Source organism: Pelmatolapia mariae, linkage group LG10_11 (genome assembly GCF_036321145.2).
Source record: "Pelmatolapia mariae isolate MD_Pm_ZW linkage group LG10_11, Pm_UMD_F_2, whole genome shotgun sequence".
Taxonomy (NCBI): Eukaryota; Metazoa; Chordata; class Actinopteri; order Cichliformes; family Cichlidae; genus Pelmatolapia; species Pelmatolapia mariae.
Genome location: NC_086236.1, coordinates 24,160,992 through 24,174,942, shown reverse-complemented (window position 1 = coordinate 24,174,942; position 13,951 = coordinate 24,160,992). Strand labels below are relative to the sequence as shown.

General features: G+C 40.8%; 1 protein-coding gene across 1 annotated transcript in view; it reads right to left on the bottom strand.

Moving 5' to 3' along the window:
• The window catches only part of LOC134636402 (LHFPL tetraspan subfamily member 7 protein), a 115,773-nt gene extending 103,262 nt beyond the window's left edge, over positions 1-12,511 (bottom strand). Inside the window, exon 1 of the mRNA XM_063486365.1 lies at positions 11,754-12,511. Within this exon, the coding sequence (XP_063342435.1) occupies positions 11,754-12,107 (354 nt within the window). The 5' untranslated portion in view covers positions 12,108-12,511. The remainder of the gene's footprint in view (positions 1-11,753) is intronic.
• Between the last annotated feature and the right edge of the window lie 1,440 nt (positions 12,512-13,951).

Genomic DNA, 13,951 nt, shown 5'->3' with positions numbered 1-13,951 from the left:
AATCAGAATTATATTTTTGATGCTTAAATATAATTGTTGTTGTTATGTATAAATCTGCTGAAACAGAAAAACAAAACAAATGAAGTAAAGTTGGTAGAATAAAAATGAAAGTTGCAAGATTACCAAGTTACAGTTGTTTACTTGCCTTCATGACCAAAGAAAATTGTGTTAGTGGTTAAATGTTAGGCTTGATTAATTTCTGACTTCTCAGATAAGTCTAGTGTGTTGGTTCAGATTTGAGTATAAAATTATGAATTTAGTAAGTTCTAGTTTTAAACAAATTTTTGAAATATTCTAAAAGTGTTTTCTCATTTCTATAACAGGTGGTCAAAAAAATTTGCTAAACACTCTAAGTCTATAGACTATTTCTAAAATAGTGCTAAAATGCTAATCTGGAAAGAAAATGATTTGTTTTTATATCAACATTTTGAAATGAAAATGAAAGGAAAAGGGAGAGTAGGATGATAAAATGAAACATTTTAAAGTCCTAATATTATCACTTTGGTCGCCATTTTAGTATTTTTTGTTTGGTTGTTTACCCAAAGATAACAGCCTCAGATGCTAAGTGATCAACGAATGCTAACAAGCCTGATTAGCAAACTGCACTGATAAACCTCGCAGCTGCAATGCACTGACACAGGCATATGCTAATTAGTATCAAGTAACAGAATAACAAAATACATTTCACTCACCACTTCTGAAGCACAAACTTCTTGGTTGTCAGTACAAAAATACTAAAACACATTATTTGACAGAAAACCTAATTAAAATTGCTCTGTAAGGTACCAGTTTGTGACTTTAATTAGCGCAGATGATAACTCCCTGGCATACCTGTCGTTTAAAGTAGCCACACGTCTTACTTTTAATCTTAATAGTATCTACTTGGATGAGTCATAAAAGATTTACCTGCCCAAAGGATGTCACGAAAGAGCAAATTAGCTACAGATAACATGTGTTATTTGATGCGTTTTAGTTTTAACATGTAACTCAGACAGTAGTGTCTAAAGGAGATCTCTATAAGTCCCCTTGCCACCAGTAAAGGTGCTGCACAGGGATGCATTCCTAGATATCTTTTAATTACCATCCCTAACCCTACTAATTCAAAACTGTAATGTGCATTTTTCTGCAGATGACAATATTATATGCGTTAGTGTTCTATCCTTAAACTCGCCTTTGCAAATCTACAGTGTGCTTTTATTACACTACACAAACATCTTATCAAACATGCATTTGTTTTAAATTCCGATAAAATTACGTGCATGGTATTCACAAAGTCAAATACAAGTATCCAGCCTACAGTACATACTCCAATCCCTTATGGTCATAATATTGAAACTTTTTAATTTTATAAATACTTAGGGCTCTATATCGACACCAGATTTATTTATTAAAAGAATTTACATTCCAATACTTTTCTTAATTAATGAACATGTATTGTATCTTCAAGTATATAAAGTGCCTGCATGCCTACATACAGACACTTAATATTTATATACAGTGGCTTGCAAAAGTATTCGGCCCCCTTGAACTTTTCCACATTTTGTCACATTACAGCCACAAACATGAATCAGTTTTATTGGAATTCCACGTGAAAGACCAATACAAAGTGGTGTACACAAAGCTGGTAGAGACATACCCTAAAAGACTGGCAGCTGTAATTGCAGCAAAAGGTGGTTCTACAAAGTATTGACTCAGGGGGCTGAATAATTACGCACACCCCACTTTTCAGTTATTTATTTGTAAAAAAAAATGTTTGGAATCATGTATGATTTTCGTTCCACTTCTCACGTGTACACCACTTTGTATTGGTCTTTCATGTGGAATTCCAATAAAATTGATTCATGTTTGTGGCTGTAATGTGACAAAATGTGGAAAAGTTCAAGGGGGCTGATTACTTTTGCAAGCCACTGTACATAATATATATATGTAATAAAAAGTATGTATACATACAGATATTTATGACATAAAGACATATATTTCATACATTTGAAAATGAGATCTCAATGTGTCCACCTGTTTAAAGAAAATATGCAATAATAAAACTGACCACTCCAAGAATTGCACTTTTTAGCACTCATGTGTTGGCCAGGAAATCTGCTTATTTATCTGCTATGTGAGCCTCTGTGGGGGGAATGGCCAGTATTTCAGCATTTCCAATGTAGAACATCTCAAATAGCCAATAACTGATATTTGAGCCAAACTTCCCAACCATATATAAATTTTAAAACACTAATGAAAAGCTCACCAACCGAGGATTCTGAGATTGGATTGAGGCAAATGCCTTCCCTCTTTTCCTCTCCGTGCCGTTTACTTGCTGGCATCTTAAGCCTGCTCAAATGTGACTGGTTAACAGAACTGAGACTAGAGGACAGAAACCAGAAAGCTTCCATAAATGTTTTCCCCTGCAAACAGATTTTGCATATTTTATAAAGACATCAAAATCTGTTTATTTTATAGCCATAAAACAAAACCAGCTGTACACGTAGACAATCAACATGAAAATTCCCTTTAAAACTTTTCTGTTAATTGAACGAGGAATGTGAAACCCCTGACATGGTCCTTTTAAGTGCCTTCTATAGATAACCATCTATAGATAACCATCAGACCACTGACACATTCCACAAACAGCTCATATCAGAAGCAGACAACAGTGTCTGGCTCAGTTTGATATAAAAGATAAATAACAGGCTGACATATCATCACGCCATTATATACCTCTAACCCATTATCTCATCCAGCAGATGTTGTTGTCAAATTGCATTATGTAACCATAAACATAGCAGGAGTTTGGAATAATTTTTAGATCAAACAATGCAAAAAAAGGCCCACTGTGGCCTTTAAGGGGAGTAAAAATGAGAATCGGGATGCCTTCCAAATGGCCCATTCATCCCCAAATCTATCATCGTAAAATGCTCCTGTGTATACACACTCCCTACCATTAATTTTGTCACCAGGCAAATGGTGGCCTTGAAGTAAACATGCGCTGTATGATAATAAGTCGGCACACCACATTTCACGCAAGACTTGCTGTCAAAAGACCAAACATCTATCTCTCGTTCCAGTTCCAGCTTCTTCTCTTGCTCTACACTCTTTTTCCATTTTTAAATAATTCTATTTACATACCTGGAATAACTCAACGCGAACAAGCAGCAAAATACAAAAAGCCACTAATTTATATTTGGGCCGAGCCCGTGACCAAGGCTATGTTTGGCTCGTAAAGCGGTATGCTGTCTGTTTTTTCAGGCAGCATGCTGCCATCACCACCACCGCCACAGAGATGATGTGCAGCTCTGCTCTGAATTTAACACCCTGAAAAACACCTCGGCAGATGAGATGGTAGTAAAACACGACTCTTAACATCTCCGGCTCGCACTACCACCTCTGCTTGCACTCTGTACTTATTTCACTTTCTGTCTTGCGGAAGGTAAGCGAGCTGGTGAGGAAGAGACTGAGCTGAAGGTCAGAGGGGAGCAGACTGGGGAAACGGGCAGAGGCGCGGTGGCCACAATATTACAGGTCGAATTTCTTTTATGATGCCAGCTGCAAGGAAAGAGAGTTCAGTTTATAAGCGCGAGTGGGGAAAAATGGATGTTAGTGCCTTTTTGGAGGTTGCTGGAGTGCCGGCGTTTGAGTGGGTACCTACTTGTTTTACCAGGTTAGAGCTCGTTTTTCCGCAAGGGAACAACAGAGGGATTTTTATTCATGTAATTCCCTGGCTCTCTTCTGTTTCACTCTGCTGCCTAATGTCCCTCAGCCATCCCTCCCTTAACCCCTAATTACTGCATCAGTGCTGACATGGACAACCACTGTACATCACATCAATGTCTCTTTTGATCACACTCTGAGAGAATTTCTTTCGCAGCTGCCTCTTTTCATCTCTCTCTGTGCATGTGGAAAGCACTGTATGTGTGCATGTGTGTGTGTGTGTGTGTATGGCTACAGCACATCACTTTGAGTTGTCTAATCATACTTGTGTGCGTTGCCTCTGTAGAAAGCGCTGCTGCGCATGAAGCTCTAAACAGAATGAGGTCGTGAGGAAAAAGCAGCCAGACAAGTCCGCCTTTTGTCTCTCGTGCAAGCAGAGCAGTGGACTCCCCATGGGAGGGAGGGGGGGATACAACATGTGCATTAGACCCCATAACATCATTTATAACAGGCAGACACACTTCCACACAAATGGCTTTCACCACAGAGGTTCCCCATTAGCATTAAAGCGGAGAGCCTATAAGAGGCAGAGAGGAGAGTGAGAAGCTTTACTGCTACAGTAAATCTAAGGAGCAACTCGAGCCCGCGTCAGGCACCAAATGACAGCTTTCTGTTGAGCAGAGATTTCACAGCCTCTGTGGAGCTCACGTGTTTGTCCCTTGGGAATGTGTGTGCGCGTGCGTGTGTGTGTGTGCCACTGGACCTTAAGGCCCCTGTGTGAGGAGGCCAAGTCAAGAGCACAGACCTTTCATTTCTCTCTAATGTTGTTCAGAGAGATAAAGGGCAGACCTTGTCCATCATTCTGTTATTAAGCAGCACATGAACCGCTGAGTCCCTGCCTCAACCTGCTGTCTACCAAGAGCATACCATCACACCGTGCTGCAAAGGACACATTCAGTAAAATAATTCAGAAGAGTGTGCTTGACTTTTATAGTTTAAAATAATCAGTTTGGAGAAATAAAAGTTACTAAATAGGATGTGAATTTAATTTATTTTGACTGAAAAAACTGGGCTGTTTATTAATCTATTCAGAAGCTATCCTCAGAGTAACTGTCATTAAGTTAATTAGAAGTCACACACTGTGTTCTTGATTTAAATCATTTAAATGATGATTTTTTTAAAAAAAGCATTAAACAAGATTCTTTTAAAGGACTCGGACTGAACCCAAAAACACTGTCTTGATTTTTCATTTATTCACGTGTTTCTATCTTTATTGAACTTGCATACAGAAAATAAGCACAGAAATCAAGCACTACGTTACTTTTGAGAGGCCATGCAAACTATATGGAGAAAAAGTACTGGGCCACAGTACACCTACAGGAACTGCTCAGTCATGAAAACTGTCAGCACACAGTTTCTGTGCAGATCTTCAAGCCAGAGAAGGTCTGGAACTCTGCAGTTATTGAGTCAGCAGAGTTTTGGTGACTTTTACACATTATTCATCTCAGTACTCAGTGACCATGCTCTTAAAGCCGGTTGCAGACAGCCGGAGACCCGACACCCAAGCACTCATTCCTGGTATAATTCCTGAAAGTCCACTTGCATTCCTCTGCCTGTGTGCATGGGTAGTTGGTGCACTGTAATGTAAATTCTCTGCGGACTAATCTGTGTGGTCACAAAAGAAAGGCATGCATGCAGACGTCCACCCTCACCATCTGATGATGAGGTTATCATATCACGGGGACCCAAGCGGACCCTACAGGATCAGCAGACCCAGAAAGTATCTGGACGTAGTGTTTTCAGTGGGACAAACATTTCGTCACTCATCCAAGTGACTTCTTCAGTCTCGGACTGTGTGACTGATGCTACGTCAGGATAAACAGAATCAACTTTTTGGGATTTCCTTACCTGGATGATTGAGCATTCTTCATCTTCCTTTGTTGTATTTAGAATTTTCTATTCTACCCTTTGCTTTTAAGCAGAAGCCTTAATTTGCTTTGACTCATTATCTTCCCCTCTCTGCAGACAAACACAGTTTGGACAGCAGACTCTGGTATTTCTGTCTGTATCTATAAACCAACCCTCACTCACCAACAGTACACTGAAATTGTGGCAGAAACCTCTATTTTTCCTGTTGACAATTTTGCGTGCTGTAATCCACTGCAGATATGGAAATTAATGACAGAGGCCAAAGACAAAAACTGTCTAGCAGCCAGACACAGGATTCATGAGTGAATTTCATTAAATGAGTTATCTATCTACTTAAAACTAGTTCTGGCTCAGTGAGTGATAAAATGAGCATCTAGCATGGTTTTATGCACCACTAGACGTACTTCATAGGTAGCTGGTAATTAGGCATGGTAAAACATCGCCACAATTCATCTTCATGGCATGTGGGGAAGACAACATGGGCCGATTGTTTTGTCTCATTTGTCAGAGGATTTCAATGGAAGCCAATCGCATTTGTTTTTCCACGGCCCAGAATCTCTGCTTTGTCATGTTGCCATTTTCTGCACAGAAAACAAAAGACGAGGACCGACTCAGACATTTTCCAATCAGGCATTCCTGGAGCTTGGCCACTGCTCATTTAGGCTACGAGACGACCTTGACATTCAGTGGGCATGTACTGTAGAGGCCCGAACACACACGCCACCACAGAGACGGCAAAACACATGCGGTACGATCCAAGAGCACCCAAACGCACCACCTCCTTGCCCAGACACACATACGTGCAGTTGTGTGTGTGTGTCAGACTGTTGGCTCGCTAATACCGAGGCCCGGCTAATCCAGCGGCAGTGTTCAGTTCCTGCGAAGCAGCTGGAAGCGCATAAGCTGTTAACAAGTTAAGGTGAAAATGTTTGCTGGCAGGCGCCCTCCTCCTCCTTCACACTTTACCTAGCAGCAGCTCACAGTACACCTCCTCCTCTGACATGTCCAACCTGGCAACCACCACTGCTGCACACACGCTTTCACACTTCCACCGGCTTCTTCAAAGCGACATATATACTCAAGCGTACGCAGATAAGCACGCACGCGGCCGCTGCACTGCATCTGGTCTGACGGGATATCACACAACCCGGCGGAAAACAGCAGCAGTAAGATATGGAATAATTTATGTGGAAAACCGCCAGATGTTGCAATAAAAGCTGTGCGTGTTTCCAGCCCTATATTCTATTCTGGAACTCTACTAGAGTAGCGTTGCATGACAGTTAAAAATAAATAAAGAAACAAAGAAATCTTTACTTATTGTATATATGTCCTTTATGTTGCCCTTCAGTTCATCACTCTCTCTGAAATAAGCCTTTTTAGCTCCTGTTTCGTTGAGGACAGCCTCCCTAAAAGCCCAATTTCCTCTGATTGGCAGGCTCTTTGCAAAAGGTTGACCAGAGTTTGACGTTGAATGCCTCTGTGGATAATTTTAAACAAGAAGAACTCCCACTCTCTAAACTTAGGTTTCACAGAAAGTCAGGCCTTCGGAGATTTGATTTTTTTTTTCTAGCCATTTTCATGATGCTTTCAGTAGAAGAAGAATGAGTAGATGTGGTTAAATATTTTGATTATTTGCACCTATTAAACTTAAATACCTTCCTGTAAGTACTAATGACATCACGTAAAACGAGACACTTACAGTAATTGACATTTTAGTTTCACACGTCAAATGAGAGGCAGCAGATAATTTTCTCACAGTAGTCATGATCGACCACCACAGTCAGCTGGAACCTGGAAGTTTTTGCTTAACCGTTCTCCTCATGTCTGTTGTGGCTTTCGCTGTGAAATAGACACAATCGAGGGAGGACGTCCTGCTGCAATCAGTCATAAATCCTCAGCTGAGCAATAAGCATGCATTAGCAGAATGATGTCATGTCTGTATGAAAAATAAAACCTCAGTTTATATACATACATATATATATATATATATATATATATATATATATATATATATATATATATATATATATATATATATATATACATATATATATATATATATATATATGTACACACACATATATATATAATGGCAGACTATGTTTGCAAAAAACAACGTTTAAGAGTTAGGCTTTTTTGTCTCAAAGCAAATGTCAATAACTAAGCCGTTTAGCTCCATTCACTGCTATTAGCTGAAAACTGTCTCCTGAAAGCTCTCCTGGCGATTGCATCCAATTTCAGTTCAATGGTATAAATAGCAAGAGAAAAGGCTTCCTGTAGACTAGCAGTATCTCTAGCCGTAGCTTGACTTCGTACTATGCCTGTAGATGGTGACCAAAAACAGATATCTGTGGGGAGAGCACAATTACAAAAAAATTCAAACAAATATGGATACTGTGAAGTTTTGTCAATGCAGATTGTTCATTTGTTCATTATATTTGGTTTGGTTATTAAAGCAGAGGAAAGATGCCACCATCAGCAGTCCACACAGATCCCATCACCTCTCACACGTCCAAGTGGTGAGGGTTTTTTTCATATTACATATACATCAGTTTTCCCCTTTTTCACCATTTATGCCACATGAAATCAGTGCAGCATAAGGTTGTGTTTATTTGCCACCCAATTTTACATCTCATAGGAGTTTCTCCCTCTCTCTGTGTGCCTGAATGAAGCCAGAGGCCCTGCCAGTCTGGCCTCCAGCTCTTTTTTTCCTGAGCGCCAGCAGCACTGGAGCTCAGCAGCGCCAAGCAAAGCGAAAAGCTTTTGACAACATGGAGTGACAACAGAAAAGCCCACAGAAACTACAGCACAAGTAGGCCAGCCTTTCAAGGAGCCTCCTCCTCCCCCACCTCTTCCCCTGTCCTGTCCTCATACTCCTCTGGTTCACTCTCACAGCATCCGCAGGGCTCAGAGTGACTTTTCAGAGCAAACCGAGAGCACTGTCTTCCACTCTGATGGATGTAACAGAGCTCAGTGTACGGTGATACTTGCCTGCTTCTATTTAAACAAAGAAAGAGGGGAGCTAGTAGCATGTGGGTGAGTGGCCTGTCTCACCTGTGTACAGTGTTGGCACCCTAAGCACATTCTGCATGTTTTGTTGTTGACAAACTGAAAATGAAAGGCATCAGAGAAATGATGCACTCATCAGTGAGGAGTGCTGGAGTAATAAAGTGGCTCTGATGAAAACTTAATGGCTCCTTCACCTTTACTAATGGCCATGGGAGCATATCATGCGCTCAGGTTCACCACTGGACTAACACATGTATTTCTGCGCAGGGAACGAGCTCCATCAGCCCCACACTCACTAACGCACTTGAGGAAGAGCTCATAACCGGGAGGACACTAATTAACACAGTGGCAACTGGCTAACTGGCTAAATTGCTGCTGATTTTAGCCAAATGAGCCTTAAATGCAGTTTACCACACTTTAATTCATCTAGGGACACATCTCAGTATAAACGTAATGAAACATACATACAGAGATCCCAATGAGTGATTCCAGTCTTTGCCGTTCACACCTATGCTTCCCCATGAAAAAAAAAACAAGACATTAGACTCTACTCTCCTTTGCAGATGAGCTAGAATCACACAGGCAGCACTTATTAATATCTCCCTTTCAAATGCTAATTCCCCTTCATAAATAAATCATAACTCCAGAGGTGGCTGGTATACTGTAGATTTCAGTAGGAAGGTGCAGGGCTAAGAGAGGAGGGGAGAGGGTACAAACAGGATCTCTGCAGAAAGTAATGATATTATACCACAACTTGCATCCCAGATACAAGACTAGTACAGGCCAATTGTTTTTGCTATAGCGAGCACATATATTTTCTTTAACCTTCCTCATTGCCCCAGTACAGGCTGAGTACATTCTTGTGTTGGTGCATGGTGAAGCATGTGCAAGACTTCCACATGCAGAACTTCATCAAGCTACAATTTATAGATATAAATGCTTCACATGTGCACCATTGACAGAGGTCTGCTAAAATCAAATCCACTGTTTGCTCTGACGTATTGTAAAAGAGCAATGGCCAGTGGGGAAACTCTACAGGGGAATCTACAAAGAAAAGGAAGAGTCTCATTGACTGCAATGTGGCAACTAGAGGGCAACATGGCATGTCAATAAAATGAATTGACTTGTAGACAAGACAGGGAAAGTAACCATTGGTAAGTAACAAGGTAGGGTACAGATTTTAAACCAATCTCATTTTTTAGTAAAGTTAATGAAGTGACTGGAGTGGAAGTAGGGAAAAACACTGACTGCCATATAAAGGCGGACTAAATATGTTAGAGGGGTACTTGACAACTGGATATCCACTAGTGACCAACAGTTGAAGTGATGTGCAACAACCAAATGGATTTATGGACAAGGGTTAACACTCAGCCCCCTCGATGATGTATCACTCAGTCAGTCAGTCACACTGTTGCAATCCAGCCAAAAACAGAACAATAATAACCAGTTATTTTGTTGGAACAATGCCGAAGGAAAGAGCTGTGTTGTAAAGTGAATGTGTGTGCAGTAAAGTGGATGCAAAGAGTATCTGTCATAAGGTAGAGTGGATGTGTCATGCAGTAAAGTAGATGTTTGTGTATTAAATTGGATGTGTGCATGTGGTGATGTAGGTGTGCGATACAGTTGAGTTGGTGCGTCATGCAGTAAAGTGGATTTCTTGCAGTAAAATGGGGATATGTCTAGAGTAGGTGTGTCTTGCATTAAAATGGATGTGTGTGTTCAGGATATGTTGTACAGTAAAGTGGGTGAGTCATGCGGAAAAGTGGATGTTTGTGTATTTAATTGGTTGTGTATAGTAAAGTGGATATATTGCGCAGCAAACTGGGAGCCATGCAGTAAAGTGGGTGTATGTGAAGTAAAGTAGATATGTGTGTGGATAGGTACATTTGTCATATGGTAAAGTGGGTGTGTCATACACTAAAGCAGACTTTTTGTATCAAATTGGCTATATGTGTACAAAATGGATATGTTATACAGTAAAGTGGGCGCCATGCAGTGGCGAAGTGGATGTTTGTTTATTAAATTGGATTTGTGTTTAGTAAAGTATGTGTGTCATATAGTAGAGTGGTTGTCTTATGCACACACACAGTAAAGTGGATTTCTTCCAGTGAAATAGCTGTGTGTCTTGTAAAGTCAGTGTGCATAGTAAAGTTGATCTGTTGTGCAGTAAAGTGATTGCTCGTTTATTAAATTGGATGTGTGTTTAGTAAAGTGGAAGTGTTATATTGTACAGTTGTCACTGCAGTAAAATAGATGTAGTGAGCGTGTGTAGTAAAGTGGGTGTGACATGCAGTAAAGTGGATTTCTTTTGGTACACTGGCATTGTGTCTGGTAACAGAGTGTGTTGTGCAGTAAAGTGGATGTGTGTAATAAAATGGGTGTGTCCAGTAATGAAAAGAGTCGTGTAGGAGGGTTGCACATTGCAAAGTATCACAAAGTAGGGTTGTTTAGTCTGCAGGGTTGTTATTGATGGTGTACAGAGTTGCACAGCTTTAGCATCATACATGTGGTCCACTTTCACAGTTGCTATACCAGGTTCAATTTCATGAAGTGAGACAAAATTGAAATTCCTGCTAGTGGGGAGCCCTGATGAGTGAGCAGCCTGCCAACCTGGTGCCACTTTCACAGCTTTGATGTGTGTCTGGCATGCTGTGCTGCAGATGCTGCTCTGTATGATGCATCGTCCTCCTCACTGAAAAGCACAGCATCATCCCAAATGTGGGTTGTTTTTTTTTTTGTGAGGACTGAGTCAGGAGCATCTTAGTCTTATAGTATTGTTCAGTTTACAGTGGCACAAGTGCCTTTTGGAGTCACTACACCTTTGGTCATTTGACAAAATTGCTAAAATATGAAGTGACCTTTTTTGAAAGCAGGAAATGATATGTTACAACAAGAAATGTAAACCAGTATGTTGAAAACAAAAACTAGTTTCTGTAAGACCAATTTTTGATTCAAATCCTGTTGTCTAAAATCTGAAGCACTTTTCCTGAATCTTAGATAATCAAACAGATGTAATCCTCTTGCTTTGCTGCTTGGTAATAGGTCTGTATGTTCGCATTTATTTTTGGCTGCTTCTTCCATTCAGTGCCATATCTTGCCCTACCCACTTGATGCCCCACATGCTCTCATCCATCCACATGTCACGGTCATGGGTGTGTATAGGTAAGTACCTGCCAGGAGCTGGAAGGGATCTCTGCAAATTTGCCTAGTCCCCCGAAGGTGTAGCACCGGTACATGTGATCCAGAGACTCCGAGCAGTGCCACAGCAAGCCGAAGCTCACGGAGTCCTTGTTGTTGTGCTGGTGGTGATGCTGGTTGCTCCTTAGCTGATCCTTAACAATCCAAGCAGGGGATATGAAGCTGAAACTGCAGACGGCGACCAGAACGGAGGACAGGAGCACCCAGAAGCAGCCCACACAGCTGAACATGGTAGCAGCTTGGGGCAGAAAGCCCGGAGACAGAGTCAGATCAATCCCAAACCCTGCTTCTTCTTCTTTCTTCTCCCGGCCCAGGAGCGAATGCATTTGGAGCTCACGCCTTCAAGAGCGGCACTTCAACTTCAGCCTCAGCCTCCTGACCAGCACTACATCAGCAAAAACTAAAACTAAAAAATAATTACAGTCACTGGGCATCCGCAACAGCAGCTGTGAGACTCCCCAAAACATCTGGTCTGGGGAAAAAAAGAAAAGAAAAGAAAAAAAGAAAACACACTAAGAGAATTGTGGTGAGTGATGGTTATACAATAAAGTCAAGTCATCCGCGCCCACACTTATGCTGGTACAAAGCTCAAATCTGACTCTGGAGATGTTTGGCACACCCAACACTGGATGCGCAGCTGTCATAGCAGTGCAGGTGGAGGACTTCACCAACTCAGAGACCAGACATTTGTTGCAGCCGCCGCTCTCCTCCGATACACCCAGCGCCTCAACACGGGAGGCTCTGGACTTTGCTTTTCAGGACGAGTCTGCGTGAACGGCGTCGAGCTACTGCAGGTTAATAGGGAGACTTCCGGTTAAGACTTTCAAAGTAAAGTCCCGCTTAGAAAAGAGGCGACAAAGTTTGAGGCGGTCGTACAGATTTTATTCTGTAATGAATTAATAATTATATTTATTGCAAAGCGATAAATTATTTTAAACATTTCAAACTAAAAGGGCGCTACACAATATTTAAACATAAATGTCCGTTTATTCACTATGGTGAATGACTTACACAGAGCCTGTTGAAAAAAAGGTAGCCCGAAGGATGGTATCTCAAGGTATGCTATATTAGTTGGAAAATGTAATGTTTTTGGACATTAAGCAGGGATTACATGTGAAAATGTGTGGGTTCATTATTTATTTATTCATTTATGTGTATTTTATAAATATCCAAACTTTATAGAAGGGTACAAAACATCGTACATCAAACACCATATAATTATCTCATTAGTCTCATATATTTTTTAGAGTGCAACAGAGGGGACAAAATTACTATGCGTCATATACAAATGGACGCAAATGATGAAGTTCTGACAGAAAATAGCACGACCTAAATAGGTATAAAATGTACATATTCTTTTGCTAATTTTAGGAACACGACGCCAAATGATGCCAAGTTTCAGACCGATAGCTTAATACTGATTTTATTTTGAAGGGGGAGCGCTTCATTTCCGATGCTTTTGTCTCCTTAACTTGCCTAAAAGCCGTCTGTCTGCAGGTAGATGAATAAAATGCGCCTTGTACTTTATTTTCTGTGCACCACACAAAATTGTAATAAAACAGTGAATAATATTGTGAAATATTTTCGGTCTCGGGCACATTATATATCCCGTCAAACAAACTGACCCTGAGCAATCATATAGTCTAAAGGTGATTATTGTAGTTACTTCTTGACGCAAGGTAACAGGACTCTGTCCCTCAGTTACCATAACAACCCCCCTACCGGTCAGAGCTGAGGAGGGGACGGGGTTTTGTGTATTTGAGGTGGGCGTTGCCTCTGCACGTGCAAGTGTTCATTCCACAAGATCGTCTTAAACCGCCCGCAGACCGTGCCGTGGACTGGCCAGGAAGCATCTGTGAAGTTTATTTCCCCAGACAACATGAGAGCCTGTTTTACGCTGATTTTTATCTTCGACTTAACTCTATGTGATTAACCACCAATAAGATCCACTACTAAAATAAATTAAAGATATGAAATGCTGCACTAACAGGCTATTTTTGAGCCCCTTCAGCTGTAGTTTATAGTTTTTAATTGTTGCATTTTCCTGTACATGTTATAATAAAAATCAGAATGCCTCCTAATAGAGGAAGAAAAAAATACATCACCTCGTTTCTAGTTTTACCCCAAGCATAACAGCATATTCAACATTGCCCCCACCTGGTCAGAGGTG